We start from the raw sequence: 23,144 nt of genomic DNA, 5'->3' as shown, positions 1-23,144 counted from the left end.
CTGCCCTTTTCTTCCGATTTGACACAAAATTATATATCCTATTTTATTCCAGCCCTACCTAAGGGGTGCCCATGTTAGCAATTTCAGGAGTGCTTGAAATTCTCGATGTTATCCAAATTGCAGTTATCATGAGATCGATAATAACAATGATAAAAAAAAATCTTTGACAAACCGCACGAAAGTGCCAAATGATATCCTATCTAAGGCCATATTGGTGACAATTTAAATCCTATTTGAGATGAAAAAGCCTCCATATATCCGTATTCTCTCTGTCCTTTCCTGTCTGGCTCGATTGCAAGATCGTTAACACATCTTTCCTTTCCCACCCCTCCAAAATTTGAAGATTTACAGATGCACAGCCTCGGACCTTGTTTTAAGGATAATATAACATTGTGTGTGATATCAGTGATATCTGTACCTAGGCATTGTATTCCATCCCCAGAATAACCACTTGGACAGGGATCACACTGAAATCCCGTCTCGTTGGCGGGTGGCGGCAAGTCGTTACAAGTCACGCCTGGGTAACACGGCTCGAAATTCTCCTCACACGCGTCAAGATCTGTTTCACAGAGATCTCCAGTATAGCCATTCTGACAGACACAAGAGAGGATATTGAATCTTTCGTCATTGCTGTCATCATCGCTATCACCATTGTCTTCCTCGACGGAAGTGCAAATTCCTTGGTTCTGACATGCGCAGACGTTGATAACCGGACGCAGTACTGTATTGACGGATCCATCAGTTATTATGAACTCTATGTCAATCTGCGGCAGAACAAAGAAAAAAATTATAAGCTGTTGCTTACCTACATTGTTATTCCGGATAAATAATTTAATTTATTTCTCTCTCAACATTTCCCATACGTGGAACAGTGAGGGCAGTCAGAAAGACACAAAACCGGGAAGATTTTTCGTTTCTTTTTTTCTTCATTCAGCAATCACAAAGCGATAAATGAACCGTTGGACATGTTTTATCTCAATAATTATTTCGCGTTAAATTTTTGTAAAACTTTTTACAAAATTCTCAATATGATATCCAGGCTACGTCCACACTACGCCGGAGAAAGCTGAAAACGCGGCTTTTCTACGGTTAGCCTTACCGTCCAGACTAATCCGTCACGAAAACAGAGCTTTTCGAAAACGCTCTTTAAACCGGAGGAATTTGAAAACACAAGTTTTGAGTTTTAGCCAAAAAAATAGGAAAAAAAAAACAAAAACAAAACAAAAACAAAACAAAAAACGATGGCATCACTATAATCATTTGATTTCCCTGTACGCTCGAGTTTTCCTCCAACACATATCTTTTATGGCCGGTGATCGTTGAGTTTCTTCGACGTAGTGTGGTCAGTAAACACTTGATGCGTTTTCAGAGTGAAAACGCTGTTTTCAAATTTCTCCAGCGTAATGTGGACGGGGCATCAGACAAGTGAATGGCAATTGCAAATCAACTTATCTCGCTACTAAGAGTGCACGAAAAAAAAAAAAAAAACTTCTGTAAATTCCTAGAACTTGAGAAAAATGTTTCATTCTCACTGTTAATGTCAGTCAACGGAAAATGCAAATTATATGACAGGCCAAATTCTCCGCTACTTCCAAATGTAAGAACTTCACGCATGCACATCGCATTCTAGGAAGTTAAGACATTACCTTGGTGGTCGTTACACTCCAGGAAATAGTTATTGAAGAATCGTTAGATGACCTTGAGTACCCCGTTGGAAGAGTTCCAGTAACAGTAAAGGTCAATGAATCGTTGTTCGGATCTTCCGCCACGACAATAATGGTTGCCGTAGTGTTAATGGTCACGTTAACTTCGCTTGGCCCAACCAAAATCTTCGGTGGGAAATTTTCTGGAGGCCAAGAAATAAATATAGAAATAAATATGGCATATACTGAATAACGGAAAATATAAATGATGAAGAAAGTTTTGGCAGATCATCGAGCTAAATAGCAAAAACAAGGCGAAAAGGCGAAAAGCAAGAAGATTATTAGCTTTTAAGGAAGGCACATAATGCTTGGATTCTCTGTCAGTATCTATCACTAGTTCAACGGAAGCTTTCCTCGTTTTATGAAAAAAAAGATAATTACATTTCTAATGATGAAGTGCTGAGATGGTTATGCTGCGCACACAGAGCTTAACATTTACACTTTATTAACGAACAACTGGGGCCTGGTGGTTTTTTTGGAGGCTTCCTCGCCCTATCAAAAATTGTTGTTATTTTATACGTTTCTTTACTTATCAGTGTGTCAAGATATGATGATGAGGAATTAAATTGCATTTAGCGTATGAAAGGTCTCTTGGAGGAAATTATCTTTACCACGGCTTCAAAGCGAGTCGCTAACAAGTTTCATTTTTCGTGACTTTCCTTAAAACGTCGATGTATTATTTACTTCCTCTGCACACTTACGTAATTCTTGCGATTCACTTTCCAGTTGTACAGACGTTTGTTTGGTACTCGCCCCCACTGCCGTATCACCTGTGGAAGCTATGTCAAACAGGCAGTTCGCATCCCCTTGACAAATTTCTTCTGCTTCCTGTCTTAATGCGTCGTTTGCAAATGGGATGGGTTCATCCAAGAAGATGGGAACAAATGATGCATTGGCAAAAGTGGTGGTGTTTTCTCCAGGGTTGTACGTGAATAAGCTTGTGTTTGACATCACTTGCCCTAGAGACATTTTAAAATATCCATCATGTAATCTTGTCAGGTAGAGTATCCTAACAGACTTAATCCTTTAGGCTCCTAGAGGCGCAAAGGGCGTCAAGGTGGAGTATCCTACAAGAACACAACTATAGACTCATAGCGGGAGAAAAGAAAAAAAAAAAGAGCAGGCCTGACCATTTGCATCTTAACATCAACTTTCTTTTTCTTTTTACCGAGTTTATCGAGTTTGCCTTCTAACTTCTTGATATCTGTCTTTTCTATTCCTTTATTAATCATTTCCCCAACGTTCGCCTACACGCTTTCTGCTAAAGATAGCTTCACTGCGTTAACTTTTAGGCAGCTTGAATAGTTACATACAGTTTTTGATGTTCACATGATTGTTTCTAATGATACTGATTCTTGTAAAACAAGTTTTGTTTTCAGTTTAGATACTATTATATTTTGTTTAGTTCAAATGTGTACTACATTGATAATTTGTTGTTGTTATTGTCGTTGTTGTCGTTGTCGTCATTGTTGACGCGAGTTTTGTTGTTGTCACTGTTGTTCTCGTTGCTGTTACGATGGAAAGTTGGGAACAGGTCTTAGAGACCTAACGATCGTAAAGTCCTACAGCACAAAATATATGTGTCAAATAGCTTTTATATGCTAAGATTGTGAGATTTAAGCTTAACAGCCTCAGAATCAATCTTACAGAACGTCAAACTAACTACAGTCGAACCTCCCGTAAGCGACCACCCAAAATGTCAAGCCTAGGTGGTCGCTACCGTGAGGTGGCAGCTTGCGAGAGCTTAGACCATATTGGATCCAAATTTTGCCTCATTAGCTTAAGGTAACTGCAGAGAGCCATTCATGTTTTAAATGTTTTATTCATGTAGAAAGTCGATTTTCAGAAAAAAATCCGGTACTTCCCATTGAGAAATTTCCGTCTCTTGTACTATCCAGTATCCGCTCTATTATCTGTCAAGTGGTCGCTTACGGGAAGTTAAAACAAAAGAAAATTTCAAATTTTTAGCTCTAAAAGTTGTCGTGGTCGCTTACCAGAGGTGCTCGCTTACAAGAGTTTCTAAACATAGTGATTTGACTTGGAAACGTTTGGTATTTTGGAGAACTGGCTGGTGGTCGCTTACGAGAGGTGGTCGCAACCGGAGGGTCGACTGTAGTTGTAACAAGCTGAGTGTAAACTTACACTTCAATCCAAAGTCAAAATGTATTTCCCTGCCCGTGGCATTGGATGGTAGAGTAGTCCCATCAGGTCTCAGATAGTCGTCCAGCGTGTCACCGTTCCATGTCCCTAAAAGACCTTTGGTGTAAGTCTTGAATTTTGTGGGTGCGGCAAACACTATTGACAGGGATCCCTGTATCTCGGTGACTGTCACAGATATTCCAGACGGAAATGTGACGAGGAAGGAGTTGTTTTCCGGACGTGACACTGCCACAGAACCACTGAGCATGACACTGACATTTGTCAATCTGCTGTAGTTTTGGAACACTTCACTGTCTACTAGAACCTCAAGTCCTCCTGCAGTAAAAACGAAAATACTGAATGAGTTGAGGAAGCAAGCAAAACAAAGAGAAATCTAAAACTGGTAGAATAATCAATAGCGCGACATGTCTTGACGAAATGACAAAAAATACTTATCTTTGAAAACAAAATTCGTCCTAAAATTTAAGAAAAATAAGAAGTCTGACATCTTTCTTTGGAATAACATTTTGCATAAATTATTTAATGACCTTCGTCTCTCAGATTGACTTGAACAGTGCTTGTATCTTCCTCTTTCGCCACTGCTGCAACAAACACGGTAGCTGTTCCTTCGCCTTTGGCAAGTTTTGTTCGAGCTTGTAATTGGAACATCCCGTCTTTAATGTCTACCATGGTGAACTCGCCGAGACCATTGAATGTGTAGTTTCCGGTGTCCAGGGTAACAATGTGAGGATCGCCCCACAACCAACCTGCAATACACCCAGCCAGAGAATGACTAAATCCCAACACCTAGAGAACTAACGCACTACGGCAGGGTCGTATCATCACCACTTTATTGTGTTTTTGTTTCGCGGGCAGTTCAGGATAGCGGGAGTTTCAGTCTATCATACGTAGAGAAGGACAAATGTAAAAGTAGAGTTAAAGGAAAGGAAAAGAGAAGGAAACTTATCCTGCCCTTCAGCTATTCCTTTTCCTCCTCTTTTATGTTCCTCTCTATCCATCCCCCAAGAGGCGCCTGACAACCAGGTTGGTCGAGAAGACAAAAAAAAAAACAAACAAACAAACAAACAAAAAAAAAAAAACAAGAGGTTACCATAACAGACAGAACTTACTCCACTCAGGCGGCTCGTATTCCTCACAGCCCTCCGATGGCCTCCTCTCAAAGTATCTCTGGCACCAAATGGGATTTTGTGCCTCTTTACAGCAATATTGGAAAGGCCGCACGTCACTTTCAAGGTGCTTTGTTTGCAGTGACGGTGTCAGCTTATGGTAGCGATCGAGGGTGCCTCCACCAGGGAAACCAATGATAAGGGCTGCAAACCTCTCCTGACTGGTATAGTAACAACACTTTCGACCACGGCCATCGCGCGATGCGAAACGGGTGTAGAAACAGTAGGCGAATGGTTCGTCCGGCTCAACCCATTCATACCTCTCATCAAAGAACGCCTGAACTCCTGTACAGGGACAAGGATCTGGTGGATCAGAAAAGGAGCTCGGTTCCGTCTCTGTGTCATTTCTAAACCATTGTTCGCACTTCAAATCGCCATCTTCTTCGCCATTAGAATCTTCGAGTCGGTAGACCCACCTTCCTGGGATATTTGCATTTCCAACAAGATTATCGATGGCTTCAATTCCAGTAGTCCCCGACCTGTGAGGCAAAATAAGGGCATCAAAGGATGTAGTATAATTAAAGTAGCTTGGATACACTGAAGTGACTTTACACTAAATTACTGGTCCCGAGGGACGGGAAACAGTCAGTTTCCCGTGAATCTCATCGAAATTCGAGGGAAAACAAAACTAAGTGTTTCTCAAGGGCCCAGTTATTAAGTGGTTTTTACCATTCTGGAGTTAAGTATAGATAAGGAATATAATTCCCAGATTCCCAGAATACAACCAAGATAAAGGATTACTGGAGCACACGTACAAGTAGTTCAAGTCGCAAGAACAAACTAACATTGAGAAGGGTTTTTCAATAAGCACTTAATGACTGGCCTTAAGGGAAACAGTGAATTTTGTTTCCCCGAGACCCTCAATGTTGCCAGAGGCGAAGCCGAGGGTAACGTTGCGGTCGAGGGGAAACTAAACTCACTGTTTCCCGCGGGACCAGTCATTAAGTGTTTTGTTATACCTCCCAACTCAAAAATAGAAAAAAACTGCGAAGAAATCGTTTGCTTGACGCCCGCTGGCTCACAAATTTGCCGCGGTTACAAGGAGCACGACCTGATCGTGTGCGAGTCGAAAGTTCAAGTTGTTGTTTCCCTAGGGAGTTAGTGAGTTTTGTTCGCCCTAGGGAGTCAGTGAGTCTTGACCCACGACACGTGACACGTTCTCCTCCAGTTGGAAAACGTATTTGAGTTGGGAGATATAAGAATATAAGTTAAGTAACGCTTGGGATATGTGGAATCCCAGCGATGGACTCAGACGAGGGTAGCGACTTTGTTAAATATCATTCACAGCGACAGCATGAGAACTACGACATAACTTTGCTCATTGAAAACGTCTCACAATGCGATATTTTGAACGTTGGAATTCTGCTCTCAGAAGTCTTTATCGCGCATTTAAGGAGGCTTTGTAGAAAAAGATGTCCAGTTTAAGTAGCCTCTGGTTAGAGGGCAGGGAGGTCAAAAGGCCAGCGACAATTTTTAACTGTCGCCGGACATTTAACCATTGCCACGTGACCATAAATCGAGGTGGGATTTAAATAACTCCAGCTATGTAACTATTATTTATGTTACAGGAAAATAATGATACGGAGGCAAAGGTTCCGAGAGCGAAGTCTTTACACTCCCCCTACCAACCCACCACCGAGGCGAGAGGTCTTTTTTAAGCTTTTAATTTTGAAAACAATAAAGAAAAAACACATTCACTCTGTTACGTGTAGTTAGATGACAACATTGTGCAATTCTGATATTCTGAAGACAAGTACTACTTGCATCTTAGAATAATTTCATACTCAACTGGGAGAGCATGCATGAATTTGCAGAGAAAAAAGATGCTTCTTACCTTTGATGATTTTTGTAATAGCCAGTTCTCTCTCCGGCGTTCACACCAACAACAGGGTTACGTTGGTAGTTCGCAAAGTATTTATAGTACTGACTGCGATAAATCGAATATCAAAAAAGTCATGTCAGTTGACTTTTTAAAGGAGTGAAGTGCTAGTAAAGATATGCATTGTGAAATGTTGGTGACACCCGTTCCAAAAATGCAATAACAGCAATAACAACAGACAGCAATACCAGGCAGCAGCAGCAGCAGCGCGAACAGCAACAATAAAAGAAACAATAACAACAGCAACAGCAACAGCAGCAACAACAACAACAACAACAACAACAACAACAACAGCGACAATATAACACAATACTGATTTATCGAATGGTCAGTTGCTTGTTAAAGCATTTAACAAGAAATATCAGGAGTAACATAATTCGACATTTCAATGTATCTAACATCATTATCAAGTATAAAAATCGTTGAAAGTCAAAGTTGTTAAAGGAGTTGAGTTATGAATATCATTAGGTGGCATTCCCGTCCGCGTGATAATTATTCTTTTAACAACTTTGACATTCAACGATTTTTATTCTTGATAACGATGTGAGGCCTGGTTCATACGTCGCATTTCTGCCGTGTCGAACTCAATTCAATTAAGAGCGGCAGAAATGAGACTGTCGATTCAGACGTCGCACTTGTGTCGCACTTAATTCAGAATTAATACTGTCGGGTAAGTCGTCAGCGGGAAATGTTTTAGATGTAGTGTATTCAATATGGCGGACGAAGGTACTGAGCCGACGAAGGACTTTCATTTCGCGAAAAACTATCCGCTAATGGAACTAGAGGGAGAAGGCTGACAATGCAGCAGTATGTGTTGCGATATGTTCAGGTTGCATTGGGTCGAGAATGGCCAAGTTTCCTCTTTTTCTTTGGTGGGACCGAATTTACATACGCTCAATACATTAACATAATGTATATATTAGATTCGAAACGGCAGAAATTCGACGTTTGAATCGGTGTCTCATTTCTGTCGGATAATGCGACACGACCAGTCAAACGCACGGCAGAAATGCGGCAGCCGATTCAGGCGTCGAATTTCTGTCCAATTTAATTCATTGAATTGAATTCGACACGGCAGAAATGCCACATATGAACCAGGCATTAGCCTAAGGCATCGAAACGTCGAATTACGTTACTCCTAATACTGATTTAATGTAAATATACGTTTAGCTATGGTGGTGCACTACAATAAATCACCAGGTAATTTACTGGTATATCACTAGACAAGAAATATTAAAATAAAATGTGGAGTGACAAAAATTGGCTGAAATAACATGAACAACGAAAAACTACAACAACAACAACAACAGGAACAACAAAAACAAAAACAAAACAAAAACAAAAACAAAAGCATGGACAAGAACAACAACAGGAACAACAACTAAGAGGACAACAAGAATTACTACAACTGCAACAAAAACAAGGAGAGGCTGCGTGGCCGAGTTGTTAGGGCGCCGGACTTGAAATCCGAGGGTCGCCGGTTCAAGTTCCGTTCTGACCATCAGTTAGGATTTTTAAGCCTATTATGTTTATCTGAACGAGCACTCTAAACATTCAACATTTAACATTTAAAAACAAAAGGAACAACAACAATGAGAATAACAACATCAACTACAACGGGGAAAACAACAAGAGTAATTATAACAACAATAACAGAAGCAGCAATAACAACAGCGGCAACAACAACAACACGTACAGCAGGAAGAACAGAACATTAACAACAAAAATAAAAGCAACAGGAGGCACAAAAACGGTACGACAGTGTTTTGTCGACAAAGGGTGATTACTTACGTAGCAGTTGGGGCAGAATATTGGATTCCTCCATGAGGGTAGTTATAGATGACGAACGAGAATATTGCGTCAGTGACAACAACTGCTTGAAATGTGTTGCGCTGAAAAGAGACAATCCCAAGACATTATTTTTCTGTGTATCCACGAAATCGAGTGAGAAACTACTCGCATTCATAAAAAATGAAAAGAAGGGCTCCAAAGATGCAATTATTATTATTATTTTTTTTTTATTTTTTTATTTTTTTCAATAAGCCCCATTCCCACTCGCATCCAGATTGCAAGCCATGCGACTATTTTGGCATAATTCACTGGCTACACTTAACGACCTGTCTAGCCAAATATCACAAAAGCGTGAAGTTGAGACCATTTGCAAAGATTGACCAGCTTCTACTGCCGTGAATCGATCGTTTGTCGCTCAGAAAAAACTCTCGAGGCATCAAAATCTTCTAGGATTTACAACAACAAAGGATTCATCATGAGCCTGTAATGTGCACGTTCGTATTACATGGTGGTGCGTTTTCCACTCAATATTCTCATAACTCTGGGTAACGTTACCAACTTCATTCATTCAAACAATACCCTATGGTATCTTAAAAATATCGAGGGGCTTCAGCGATGGAGCACAGTAACATTTTAAACATTCCCAGGATTAAAACATTGTAAATTAAACTAAAACATTTCCGACTGCCTAAACAACAGTCTTCAACGAGTAAAATGTACCTCTTCCATCTTTTCAATCTCTGCAGTTCAGGTAGTGGGAAGCTTGCGTTTTAAGATATTTTAAGCCAGGGAAAGTTTTACGTTTTACAAAGGTTATTCTGTATATCTATGTCCATGTATACTGAAAATCAAATCTCACCAGATTCCTGGTGATATCATTTTGTAGCTGGTGACGAATATCCTGCCAAGTAACAACAAGAACCCACGATGCAAAGAACGTTTTTCCCTGTGGTAGGTCAGAGGAGAAAACGTTCAAGACGTCATCTGTTGCCTTCTGCAATATTGCATAGGAATCTGGCCCCTGGTATACATGATAAAACACTTTGGATGGTCCATCAATGAACGAACCAAGGTCGGTGGGTGCCCAGTAGGGAGCGAGCATCGGTGTGTATCTGAGCCACGGCCTCTCACCGAAGCGGTATGGTCCTTGGTTGATACCGTCTCTCTCAAACTGGATCGTACCAGGGGGGCATATCTGATGGGATAATGAACATACCATTATTAATTCTACGATAGCGGCCGAAGGCGCACGAGCGGAGCCCCATACCTTAGAAAATTTGGTAACCCATCGATCTAAAAAAATGTGGTTGTCACGTGACTCTCCGTATAAGTCCGTATGCCATGCCCTATACCTTGAAAAATAAGAGAGTAGCACCATTACCATAAGTACCTCTTTGATATTGGACATCCAAGTTATGAAAAATTGACAGCTGTCAAAACAAGGTATCTGCGGACCAGTACCGCGTGACCATATCGCGGGCTAAGGTTAAGAGCTCATCGAGCTCGAGTGTTTTTGTAATTGACCGCTGACCAGGCACTGTTTTTTTTTTCGATTAGATCGCAGACTCAAGTCAGGTTATTACTCTGGGGAGAAGGAAGGAGTACGTGCAAAGGCAAAATTTCAGAAAAAACTGTAAAAAATAGTAAAACCACACGCTGAACAATTTCATGCTCACAATTGATCATTTTTTTAATTTCTAATCTAAGAAAAAAATCCTCTTTTTCCTTTGTGGTTATTTATAGCAATCAGGAGCTCCGCTTTTAAGCTTGGCTGAATCTATATATTACAATTAAAACAGGCAGATTAAGCCAACCACCTGAATAGGGCTTTACCGAGAAAAACCCTGGCTAGCTTACAATATAATATATAGATTTAGGCCAGCCTAAAAGCGTAGCTCCTGGGCCGGGTTGTTCAAAGCCCGATTAAGCTAACCCAGAAAAAGGTAGAATTTTGATTTGAGTTTTGTAACTTTGCGGTGAGGTTTCCGTATAGTGTTTGGCCTTCTGTTTAGAGTTTTAATAATCACCATATACACAGAACAAAACAGCAAGAACCATTTGTATAGAAGAAAAAGTTATAATTCGATTAACTTTTAATCCTGGGTTAGCGTAAACCGGCTTCTGAACAATCCAGCCCTGTTTCCAACAAGCTAACCCAATATGAGCCCTCGATCCAATCGATAACCAGCACTTAGTCAGCGGTCAACTTAAAAAACACGTGACCTCGTGGAGCTATAAACTTGAGCCCGCGATATGGTCACGTGATACTGGTCAGCGGATACGCTGTTTTGACAGGTGTCAATTGATCATAACATGGATGTCCAATATCAAGGAAGTACACGGTAAACCAAGGCTGCATGTCTCTGTCAACCTATTATTTGGGGTATGGCCGCCATGTTGGGCAACTCCGCCGTCGTCGTCGTCGTCGTCGTCGTCGTGCGTACGCGCCCACGAGCAATACCGCTAGCCATGATAACCATGAGAAAATCAACTTATGGGTTTCCTTTTCTTTCCTATATGTGTATGGGGCTCCGCTTGGCATAATAAAAGCTTGGTTACTTTGTTTGCTTCTCGTCGATTCATTTATTTATCATCGTCTCAGGGAAGTTTTTTGCTAGTCGTGGAGTAAAGTGTCTTGTCCAAGAACACAACACAATGTCCCCGGCCAGGGCTCGAACCCGGACCGTTCGCTCCGGAGTCGAGCGCACTTACCATGAGGCCACTGCGCCATATAACGCAATATGTATACAGCTCTTATTTTGTCACATACATTTAGTTTCCTGTGTCTTTTGCTATAGACTGGTATTCCACCATAATTTGATATGACAACTCTATGACACTTCGATTTGAATGTAATGACAAAGTCCCCTTGTTCACTTCCATACGGGTACATCCTAGGAATGGGCTCTGAAATTGGATTGAGAAGGTTGTTTTAGTGGTTAGAAAGTACGCTGGGTATGTAGAAGGAGGAGAAGATAATGGGAAAGGAGGAGAAACATAGTGACGATGACGATGATGTTGACGAGCAAGAAAAAGAAAAATAGCACAACGATGAAAAGGAGACAGGGGGAGAGGAAGAGGGGGAGGGAGAAGAAGAAGGAAGAGGAGGAATAAAAGGAGGAGTAGACGGAGGATTAGGAGCGAGAAGGGAAGGAAGAAGAGGGGAAGCAAGAAAAGCAGGAAGAAGGAGGAAGATAGAAGTCGAGGATAATAAACACACCGAGGAAGATGATGAGGTTTTTGTTAAACCAACGGGAAATATAGCTTGTTGTTGATGTCGAAGAGAATGAGGGACAGGTATAAAAGGAGGAGCTAGGAGGGGAAGGAGGAGAGAGTGATATTGAGATAAGAGGAAAACTATTTTAGTTATACAGACTGCATTAAAAGACAGGTAACCTGTAGTTGGTGTAAAGCCTTGAGGAGTCGTCCCTGGTTCTGCAAAGACAAACAGTAAAACAAAAGTTGCGATCAAAAATTAGTGCTAGCATTTGTTTTTTTTTTTTCCACTTTTATTATAACCGGCACCAGCAGTGGCACTAGCACCAGCAGTGGCACCAGCACTGGCACCGGCACTAGCACCACCCCTTACCAATATCACTACCTTTACCACAGTCACTGGCTCTGGCACTGCCATCGGCACCGACACTGGCACTGGCACCACCCCTAACCAATATCATTACCGTTACCAGCAGCACTGTCACCAGCACCACCCCTCACCAATATCACTACCTTTACCACGGTCACTGGCTCTGGCACTGCCATCGGCACCGGCACTGGCACTGGCACCACCCCTAACCAATATCATTACCGTTACCAGCAGCACTGTCACCAGTACCACCCCTTACCAATATCACTACTGTTACCCCCAGCACTAGCACCGGCACCAGCACCAGCACTCACACTGCAACTACCACTACCACCATCACCGTCACTGCCACTGTTTCTGGTACTGCAGCGGCCCTTGCAAACGCCACTGCAGCTACCAATACCAACACCAAAACCATTACCACTACGGTAACTGGCAGCAAATGCTGTTACCAGCCACCAGAGTGACTTGAAACACTATTGTAACCAGGACTAGCGGAGACACGTGACCAGACCGATAGTGCTACATACTGGTTACTACTGGGGCTGCTGCTGCTGCTAGCACTTCTACTGCTGTTAATACCGTTACTATTTCTACCAGTACTACCGCTACTACTACTGCCCTTACCGCTACTGTGGCTGCTGCTGTTTAGTTTTTAGGTTTACAAAGGCAAAAAAAATTTGTCCCCAGTCACGGCCACTGGGAAATGAGAAACTGTTTTAGAAAAGAAACTGTTTAAAAACGTTTCAATTTGCTCACCTGCTAAAGTGAAAAAAGGAACCACTCCACTTGCATAGACCTGTTGACTAGCACTATAGCCCACTATCCTAAGTATGTATTCCGTTCCTGGCTGAAGTGGAAGCAGTGTAGCCTCTTGCATTTTGGTTTTCTTAAAATTCCAGATTTCTTTTTCAGCGACGGGCTTGTAAAGTACAAAAAACTCTTGAATCTCCTCCGCGTCATTAGGTACTTGCCACGTGATTTGGACCTCATGATTCTGAATATCATCAAGACTAACATCTGAAAGATGAATTCACTCTGATTGAGTAATCTTGCCGAAAAACAAAAAAACAAACAAAACAAAACCTACTACTTAGAATGGCACGACAATAGCAAGATATTTAGTGTTTTACACGGCAAAATAGTCTTGAGGCAAAAAATAGCGTTCCGATTGGTTCTTTCTTGGGCGGGATTTTGCCATACGAACGGTTCCCATGGAAACGGCCGTGTACTTTTATTGTTTTGTGCCATATAACAAACGACCTATTAATCCAGCTTGCTTGAGCCGCACTTGGTAATATTGGCCCCCGGTCGATTTTGCACTGCCACGACTTCGGCCTAATATTCTTCCCATACAGCCCACGCGCTCGGTTAGTAAGAGGCTATAAGAACAACTCTAGCTATATGATAACATTGCTTCAAGTAATTCCAGTTACATTACAAACAGTTTTGACATCCTTTGAAGGTTTTTCTTTTTTGTTCTTTTTTTCACCAGGGGAGGGGATAAACACGAATCCAACGGTAAACAGTGTTTACAAAGGAACTGTCTTGAAAGGTGAAGTCGTGTCCTTTCCTTTGTACATACTTACTTTCTTACTTCGATAAGTCTTTGCTTAAATTTTAAGAAAAAAACATTGCCAAAAATTAAAAGCAAGTGGAAATCATTTGCTTGACTTACTAATCTTTGAAGTGTCAGCTGTAACAGCAAAGTAGGTTGCATTAAAGCCTTTAAATGTAAACCCGTTGTTTGTACGCATATACAACACAGACTTGTGGTTCCTGGATCCCCGACCAACCAAGGCGAAAGGATTCGGGTGAAATCCGCAGAATGGACCAGCTGCGACGTACAATGGGTCGATATTAAATAGTCCCATGAAATCTGCCACCCAGTTTCTGTAAATAAAATAGTTATGAGAAGAGGAATTATATTGGTGCAGTGTTCACACCAACTACTTTTAACCTTTTTCTCAAGACAAAAAAGAAAAATAGAAAAAAGAAAAAAAAGGAGAAGTGGGTTTAACGTCAAAGAATTTCGTTTGTGTCAATGTAATTAATTTGCAATGCGGAATATAAATTCAGTTCACCAACCAATTTTCAGTATTACTTGTTTAAATTAATTTTTGAGAAACGAAGAGGCAAAATGGCAGGGAAGCCTCACCTCTTCAGGCAATTTTTTGGGGGGAAACACATTTTTTTTTTCTGACTTGCCCTCAGCAAGGCAATGCTAAAAGACGTAAAACCAGACAAATTCCATTTATAACCCAGTATCTCGGCTTCCTTTGGTATCAAGAGGCTCTTCCGACTAATAACATGTACGGTTAATTTATCCATGTATTTTGCACTGCCAAGTTTCCTCAAGTAATTTCACTCCCTACAACACTGGCCTGCATGCTAGCTCTATAGTCTCTCAGATCCTCGAAGGCGTTAACAAAACGAAACCGCGGGGGATTGAACAAAGAAGAAAGAAACGACTGAGGACAGACTAATGCAAGCACAAATCCATACGCTCATGCAGACTTACGTGCAGTTCGGTCCGCCATCAGATGTCTCCATATGAAAGGTATCGATGGCAACGATAACATCAAACTGTGGCAAGTCCAGCTCGAAAACCCAATAGCATTCAATGTCATTTGGATACTCGTTTGGAAATCCAGGACTAGATAACACCAGCATCTTTTCATGAACGCTGTTCTCACAACCTGAGGAGTTAAAATGTGACATCCACCGTATATTACGTTAGAACATATTTCAAATGATTGTCGTACAACCAGCACTAAAACAAGCACAACAGCAAAGTCGCCTGGGGGGGGGGGGGGGGGGGATAAATTAAAACGTTGGTATAGATTTACTGAATTTAAAAATTCTGAATTCTGATATTTTATCAAGTGTCCTTCAGTGATGAGGTTGGCGACCTGAACTCGTTAAAGCTTGCCGAATCTGAATAAAGACAGGGGAGGTCATGTTTTTGTTGTGTTTTTTTGGTTTTGTCTTCGTTTCGTTTCGTTTTGTTTTTGTAGATAGAATGATTTCAAATCTAATGGCAGAAAAATTCCCATAACAGTTGATTCGTTGACAGATGAAGTACTGATTTATAGGCCATAGGAAGCTTTTTGATGCTCTTGAACTAAAAGTATTAATTCAGATCGCATTTAAATAATGAAACAAAGGTAAGATCGTAATAGTATTATAGCAAGGAGAGCCGGAACTGTGAGTCACCTGGTCGAGCATAGACAGCCTCACTGACGACTCCCACTCCAGCTTTTGTGAAACCTGCAACTCTTATTTCGTAAGTTTCACTGTTGATCAGACCCTCTATGCTTGCTTGTAAGTCAGTGGGTCCGACAGTTACTTCAGAATACTGTGCACCATTGTCTTCATCTCCACGATCGTCGGACAATCTGTAAAAAACCATGTATCCAAATAACACTCCATTGACACCGTCACTTGGCACATGACGCCATGTAACGCGGATGATGCCGACGTCTGTAGTTGTTTTAATGTCTCCCGGAGGCTTACTCGGAACTGAAACAATACAAGGACAGGAAAAAAATATGCTTAATTACAATACGCTTAGGATAGAGATATCAGGCTTTTACTGTCGGATACAGTTTTTTTTTCTTTTTTCTTTCTTTTTTTTCGCAGGAAAGAAGAAAGGAAGGAAGGAATGAAAGAAAAAGAAAGAAAGGAGAGTAGGGAGAAAAAGTTTTTTCAAGGATATTATAAACTTGTGTCCCTCAATGGTTTGACAAAAATAAACATATAACAAATAAAAACATACTAAATGAGATTTGAAATAAATACAATTTTCGCACAGTCACAATGATGTAGATGTATCAGGATTAGAAGATACGCAAATTGCCTGGTCGTTGGGTTGCTGTCAGGGCTTGCAAATTGCCTGGGTCGTTGGGGCCCTGGATTTGTAATCCGGAGGTACCAAGTTCAAATCCTCCTCCATGCTACTAGATGGATTTTTGCTTGGTGGTCCCAGATTCAACTCCTCCACGCTTTGTAAATAGCCAACTGGTCAGTCTCCCGCCAGTTTGGATTTTTAACAAATTTGTGTTCAATTTATAACATCTGTTTGCTTATTTCATTGGCCCTGTACAGCTCTTCTGTAAAATGAATTTAGTGGTATGGAAGGGCAAGAATCCTTCTCGATACAATGCATACTTCCGATACACAGGAAGTTCTTTCACTTACCTCCCTCGTCAGTCTTAAAATATGCTTCCGCGCTTCCTTTAAAACTGATCTCTCCTCCTGGGTAAATTTTGACCAAAGCAATGACTTGTGCTGTATATTCCGTGTAAGGGCGCAGCCGCTCTACCTTTGAGCTATTCACACCAGGTTCCACGGTTAGTATAGTGGGTCCAGCTTCACGAAGAGTTGGTGTGCACACCACCGCATACAAGAACAGCTCTTCGTTTAGACCCGAGGAATAATGAGGCCATGCGGCGTCTACGGTAGCCATACCAACGTTCGAAGTGTTTATCATCCAGTTTGCAAGGGGCTCAGCTACAAGTAGAAAAAGAGAAAAACAAAATGCGACTTGATTTCTTCGCTTGAATTTCCAAAAAGCCACCCTCGGGTGAAAACATCGTTCTAGGCAAATAGTTTACAGCACAAAATAGTCTAAAATCAAACGAGCTCGGACTAGAAACAAACTTCAAAACGTGTAACGTATAGTTTGTTGGTTCTTAACTATATTATATTGTTAATTATAGTGTTAGGCTTTTCTGATAGTTCATTAGAAAATAGTTAGGTTATTAGGTTATTAATTATATTAAGTGTCCCCAGTTAGGAAAAGGTTTTTTTTTCACCATCGGCTAGACGGTGAGACACATTAATAAAGTTTATGTATGTGTATATGTATGTATGTAATTCTGTTTGAAAGTCAACTTAGTGGTTATCCACGTGGGGTGTGTTCAAAAAACGAAAAGGGGAAAAAAACAACTAGGAAAATGAAAGATAACCTCTAACGTGTCAGGCTGACTTGAAAGGCATAAGACTACAAAACAACTGGGCAATGTCATTCGGGAGAGACTCGACTGCAACTGAGCAATCTGTTTGGTTGCTTTTACTTACCAGCCCTTTGAACTAGCTTAGTCTTGTATACAATGTACGAGACGACATAATAGAGTGAAACCTGTATTAAGCGGACACCCTTGGGACACTCACTAGTGTCCGCTTAATACAGGGTGTCCGTTCTAGACAGGTTCAGCAATAATAGTTAATTATTAACCCTTTCGTAACACAGTATAACACAGTGTAAGATCAAAGACTGCTCATAGCACAATGTCCAGACGGTCAATGGATCAATCTGGAATAATCTACTTCGCTTTAAAACACCATCGCTGAACAATGTTAAAGGTGTCTGAGCTGAGCGTTTAGAAGTAAAAAGCCCTTGAAGTGTCCGCTTATTGCCGGTTTTGTGCAACAAAATGACTTAATATTGGTGTCCGCGTCCGCTTAACAGAGGTGTCCGCTGAATGCAGGTTTATTTGACAGTAAATGTGGGGAAAGATTTGGAACTCAAGCTGGTGTCCACTTAATAGAGAGTGTCTGCTTAATATAGGGTCCGCTTAATACAGGTTTCACTGTACGATGCAACAAATGACGTGAGGAAAATACGCCACAGGCTACATTGGTTATCTTCATAAACTTATCTTTATCGAAATGTTAGTTATTTCTCACCTTCCCAGACGGACTGGTTTAATGCTGAATAGAACACTAGAAATCCCTCTCCTCCATGAATGTCTCTTTCAGCGTGTGATAAAAGGAGCACCTTGTGCGCTTGCACGAGAACAAAAAACTGGCTCATCTGACCGCAGAGGAGTTTGGGTGGCACACCGCTATCATCCCCTACAGCGACGTAGAATTCCCTGAAACAAGGTTCAATTAAAATAAAAGTCAATAAATTCCAAACAGAAGTTTCCCCACCCCCTCCCCTCCGAAATTAGCTCCCAAATGTCAGACGCAAAACTCCCAGGAATAAGCCCGTGAATTCACATATCGATTTAGCCCTTAAAGAAAGACAAAATTACTCACGATAACAATCCCTCTGCTTGCTTCGCATTTTTTTTTTCAAAGTTGGTGTGTGTTTAGGGACCCAAGGTGGTCACTTGCCCAATGTTAGACTTTCGTGTTTAGAGAATTACAGTCAAACCTCTCTACAACGGCACCTTGGAGATAGATGAAAGTGGCCGTTATAGAAAACATATATGGGAAGGCAGGGGTGTAATATGACACCTGCTTTTTACGGGGGAGGGGGGGGGGGGTACAACATTATGAAAAAAACAGTAACCAAACAGAAACAGAGACCAACGACGCGCGGTATGGATCAAGTTTCGTGACCTTTTACACAACGTGGGGTTTGGTAAACATCATCCGTCAGTCGTTGATTAGCTGGCCGTTGAGGAGGGGTTATTTTGGTGGTTTGGGACGCGTTTTAGTAGCCGCTACCGTTGTGGAGAGGTGGCCGTTGTAGGGAGGTGACCGTTAGTGCCAGTGGAGGTTCGACTTTACTTCCATAACACATTCTCTTGTGTGAACTTAATAAGCCATGTTTTTTTCAGAGGATACATACCAAACTTAGCATTTCAGAAACATAAAATTCCTGCTTATAATACGGCCGTCCCCCCACCACCAGCCTGTGAGAAAAGGCCTGCTATCCTCCTAAAAGTAAGTGCACCATTGAATTGCCTTGTGGACAAATAGAAGCTTACGGTTTATAATGGGATTTTTACGGTATTTAGATAATAACGGCTTACTTGCATTCGTGAGAGTGCGGAATCTCCAAACGTTCAAAAAATAGTAAGACGCTTTTATTTTTGGGGTGAATGTCCCATTCACAGTCACCATATTCCAGCCGATCTGGATATCCAAGGCTCGAAATAGATCCCTCACTGTCGTATAATGGCGATCCGCATTCTGAAAGAAGAAAGCACGTGTGTTAAATTAGTGCAAGCTAAGTTCACATTTGATTAGGATCGGTTGACTCATGATTAGTGCGCTCGACTCCAGATCGAGCGGTCCGGGTTCCAGCCCTGACCGAGGACATTGCCTTATGTTCTTGGGCAAGACACTTTACTCTTACAGTGCCTCTCTCCACCCAGGAGTATAAATGGGTACCGGCGAACTTAATGCTGGGGGCAGCCCCACGATGGACTAGCATGCATGCAGGGGCGAGTAGAAATACTCCTAGTCGCTTCATGCTTTCATGCCTTCCGGTCTGATGAGCCACTTGACTGGTATGCAGACTAAGTTCACATTATCATTTTATAAAATTTTGATCATATATACTACATAACGTGCGCTCTTTTTGGCCATGCAGTCTTGAAATACTTTCTCGATTTCTCATGTAATTGAAAAGAGGCAGGCCCTAGTCCAAAGGCTGTTTGATAGACACCACCATGGACTAACCTCAACCCAGGCGAATCTATTTCCCGCCTTTTTCTTTTGCTTTTTTCTCTTCTCTTCTTCATTCTTCATTTAACTTTTAACCATATTCAAAACAATTCACCAATACATTACGTCCTTTATCACGATTCTGGGTTATCATTGACATGTGTGCAGAGGGAGTGCTGACAACCTTACTTGTTTTAATCCATTGTTCATGTCTCTGGGTTCCCTCTCCAACGGATGTAAATGCAGCCACCCATATTCGGAATCTGGTTGCTGGTGGAAGGCCGGTGATGTTGAAATCAAATTGATCAGGGTCACTGATGGTTATTTCTCTTTTGTACGGTTGCGATCCATGGTGATATTCGGCCTCTAAGATATGAACCCGATATCCAAGCAGAGTACCACGTATGTAACGATCTTCGACTCTGTGCCACTTTACCCAAATTGTACTGTAATCGACCACACTATACCAGTAAATGTACGGGTTCTGAGATGGAACTAAAAAAATGAAGAAAAAATTTAGCCACGGGATGATTTCTCCTGAAAGACACTACCGAGTACCTGAACATGGTGTTCAGCATTAGTTTCTATGCATTGAAAAAGTAAAAGTAAAAATGGCTGAAAAAAGTTACTGTACAACGAAGCTTGAGTGTAGGCGGATTACAAAGACAATCCTCAAAATTGACATGAACCTTGCAATTAATTGCAGAGATTTTCATTTTGTTAGTTCCATATTTCTCCTGCCAACTTGAGGTATAAACTAAGCCTATAAAGAGGGCGTTTTGAACTTTCCCTAGGTGGAGCAGGTGGGTATACATTAACGGAAAACAAGACCAGCAATGGAGTGATGAATCACCGAACCATGCATCCTTGGGTGCATCATCAGTATGATTTTCATCCAGTTGTAACTTTCAAGTACAAAACATCAGTACGCAAAGAAATATATCAAAGACAACATGTCTGACTTGCCGAGAAAGACGTCAAGGAATGAATACGTAATCATCGTAGTTACTTGTGTCATGTACCTAACTCAGGCAGCTGTGAGATCAAAGCCTGAAGGAAAAAAAAAAATCAGGCTCGGAATGTTCACGCCTGTGTTTTAATTTTAACAGCTGCTTAAGTTGCCCACATAACTGTGATGATCATTCATGTCTTTACAAAGGAACAGTACAAAACAATGCTATCTTACCCCCTTCTGTTGTTCGAAACTCTTGCCAACTTATGCTACCACGCGTTTCATCTTCTAATATGGCAGTCACTTTGATGGTATAATTTGTGAGAGGATCCAACCAATCGATTGTCGTATTCTGCTGTTCTGCAGGTAACCACTGTGTTCCAAATAGTTTTCTGTTTGGCCATCCGTAGATAACAAGGTATTTCTCTACAGCAGAATCTCCAAGAAAGCTGGCTGGTGGACTGGGCCATGACAGAGTGATTGACACGTTGGTAACTGTCATCTGAGCTACACTCCACGAACCTATCTCCTCACCTAGGTGTACAGAAATAGAAATTAATAAATAAGCAAGATTATGGCTACTTTATTGTCGCCAAACCTTTTAAGAACCGGAGGTCCTCCTCCCTGCCATTAGATGGATTTATGTTTGGCGGTCCCAGATTCAACTCTTTCGCGCTTTGTAAATAGCCTAAATAGCCAACTGGTCAGTCTCCTGTCAGTTGGGATTTTTAACAAGTTTCTGTTTAATTTACACTATTTGCTTGCCTGTTAAAGTGTCCACAATTAGTACAGCAGTGCTAAACACTTCGACATTTAAATAAAGTGATCTTTTTTTACCCCGTGTGTACCTGTATCATATAAGAAACATCGACTAGATTAGCTTTGCTCTTTGGACGATCCTAACTCCCTATCTACATTGCAATCTGTGTATCACCGAACTAAACATGCGCGTGGCTCTCAAAGAAACATCTGGTCACGTACAATACCCAAAATGTTCACTTAACATAAATGAAAGCTCACAAAGGTTGGTCGTTATTTCGTGAATGCTTCAAATACAATGTCAATTTGAAGTCGGCGCCTTTCTTGACCCTCAGCTTTACCTCGCCAAAGTGGCCTCATGGTTATTGCATGTCAGTGCATGGTCCAAGGTCCAACGCTAGCCGGGGACATTGGGCAAGACACCCTACTCTAAGAGGTGTATAAATAGACGGGACCCGGCGATTTCAATGTTGGGGGTAACCCAGCGATAAACTAGTATTCTATCAATAGGGGGAGGTAGAAATAAGACATACCCCTAGTCACTTCGTGCTACATAGAAACCGGAGATAAGCGTTGGCCTGCTGGGCCTGCTGGGCCACTTGGCTCGTTTGCAGACTTCACCTGCCATTAAGTTACCTCAGCTTTCCCTCCACCACCATCACAATAATCAATTAATTCACTGTAACACGGAACAGAGACTGACTTACATGTATTTAGATACAGCATTCTTACCTATCACCGTGGTGAGTTCGCCAGGTACTGCTCTGTAATCGAACAGAAATCTAGTTCCGTCTCGATAATCATCGTCGTATCGATGGTAGCCAAATCCCCACGCTTTCAGATTCAACACATTATCCGATATAAGAAGAGTTAGGTTCTCTATCCTTCCGCAAAGTACGAGTCCAGTACTATCATCATGCTCCGATTGGCCCGGAAAGTAAAACTTCACTCCACCACTGTAAACATCGAGAAGACGAATTGGACAATAATTTGGAGTTTTCGATTTGACTTAACTGTTACAATAACTTTACTAATCGCCCAGCGAAAGAAATATCTTGACATTAACATTGGGTTCTTTCCATTCGATGAAACGTTCCAGTTAGAATTTCCGGAAATTTCCAGAGAAGAATGGAACAAGATTTTCTGGAATTTCAAGAAAGGGAGTGCAACATTACGAGTTATACCGAAATTTTCGGAAAGTACCTACCGGGAACTTCCGTTCCATTTGACTTTCGTCCCGGAATTTCCGAAATTTTCGGTTGAATGGTTCCCTTTTCGGAAATTCAACAGTTTCCAGATTTTCTAAAAACTTTCCCAGGAAATTTCCTTGCTATTTGTCCGAGTTTCGAAATTTTCGGATTTTTGGTGGAATGGAAAGCGCCTATTAATTGCAAGACCTCTTGATAACAAAAAATTGTTGAAAACTCCGAGATAAAGTTATGTTTACCCATGAAAGCCAAGACGTACCTGCATCCACCCCAGTCTTCTCTACGACCAATTAGGAAGTCGTCGAATGTGATCAATATGGCCGATACGTTGGGATCTGCAGGTCTCATATTCCAGTAGCATTGCGGGTTTTCATCATGTTGGTCAGGTGCAATGTATGGAGTACTAGGATAATTAGGACTTTGAATTTCTGTGTCAAGTTCCTCAATTATGCGACCACAAACTACAAAAGGAAAAACACCACATGACAACAGCAACTAATGGGACTCGAGGAAATAGGCTTTACTGTTGTTAAATA

At 41.4% G+C, this 23,144-nt stretch overlaps 1 protein-coding gene across 2 annotated transcripts in view; it reads right to left on the bottom strand.

The window, feature by feature from the left end:
• LOC145484696 (uncharacterized) overlaps nt 1-23,144 on the bottom strand; it is a 46,632-nt gene that overhangs the window by 7,990 nt on the left and 15,498 nt on the right. The window contains exons 16-37 of one of the 2 annotated variants that reach the window (XM_081463304.1): nt 22,868-23,069; nt 22,133-22,356; nt 20,876-21,175; nt 19,879-20,184; nt 19,053-19,212; nt 17,977-18,164; nt 16,486-16,797; nt 15,502-15,807; nt 14,807-14,984; nt 13,960-14,178; nt 13,045-13,298; nt 12,096-12,134; nt 11,470-11,606; nt 9,559-9,894; nt 8,700-8,800; nt 6,864-6,956; nt 4,973-5,508; nt 4,391-4,609; nt 3,846-4,178; nt 2,405-2,662; nt 1,647-1,846; nt 419-764 (exon numbers count right to left, since the gene is read on the bottom strand). In XM_081463304.1, coding sequence (XP_081319430.1) covers nt 419-764; nt 1,647-1,846; nt 2,405-2,662; nt 3,846-4,178; nt 4,391-4,609; nt 4,973-5,508; nt 6,864-6,956; nt 8,700-8,800; nt 9,559-9,894; nt 11,470-11,606; nt 12,096-12,134; nt 13,045-13,298; nt 13,960-14,178; nt 14,807-14,984; nt 15,502-15,807; nt 16,486-16,797; nt 17,977-18,164; nt 19,053-19,212; nt 19,879-20,184; nt 20,876-21,175; nt 22,133-22,356; nt 22,868-23,069 — 5,247 coding nt within the window. Of the gene's footprint in view, nt 1-418; nt 765-1,646; nt 1,847-2,404; nt 2,663-3,845; nt 4,179-4,390; nt 4,610-4,972; nt 5,509-6,863; nt 6,957-8,699; nt 8,801-9,558; nt 9,895-11,469; nt 11,607-12,095; nt 12,135-13,044; nt 13,306-13,959; nt 14,179-14,806; nt 14,985-15,501; nt 15,808-16,485; nt 16,798-17,976; nt 18,165-19,052; nt 19,213-19,878; nt 20,185-20,875; nt 21,176-22,132; nt 22,357-22,867; nt 23,070-23,144 lie in introns of both variants that reach the window. The other variant, XM_081463303.1, reaches the window with a different exon arrangement.

Source organism: Orbicella franksi, chromosome 4, assembly GCF_964199315.1.
Source record: "Orbicella franksi chromosome 4, jaOrbFran1.1, whole genome shotgun sequence".
Lineage (NCBI taxonomy): Eukaryota > Metazoa > Cnidaria > Anthozoa > Scleractinia > Merulinidae > Orbicella > Orbicella franksi.
The sequence above is the reverse complement of the archived record's forward strand: the minus strand, read 5'-3'. Positions and strand labels throughout refer to the sequence as shown.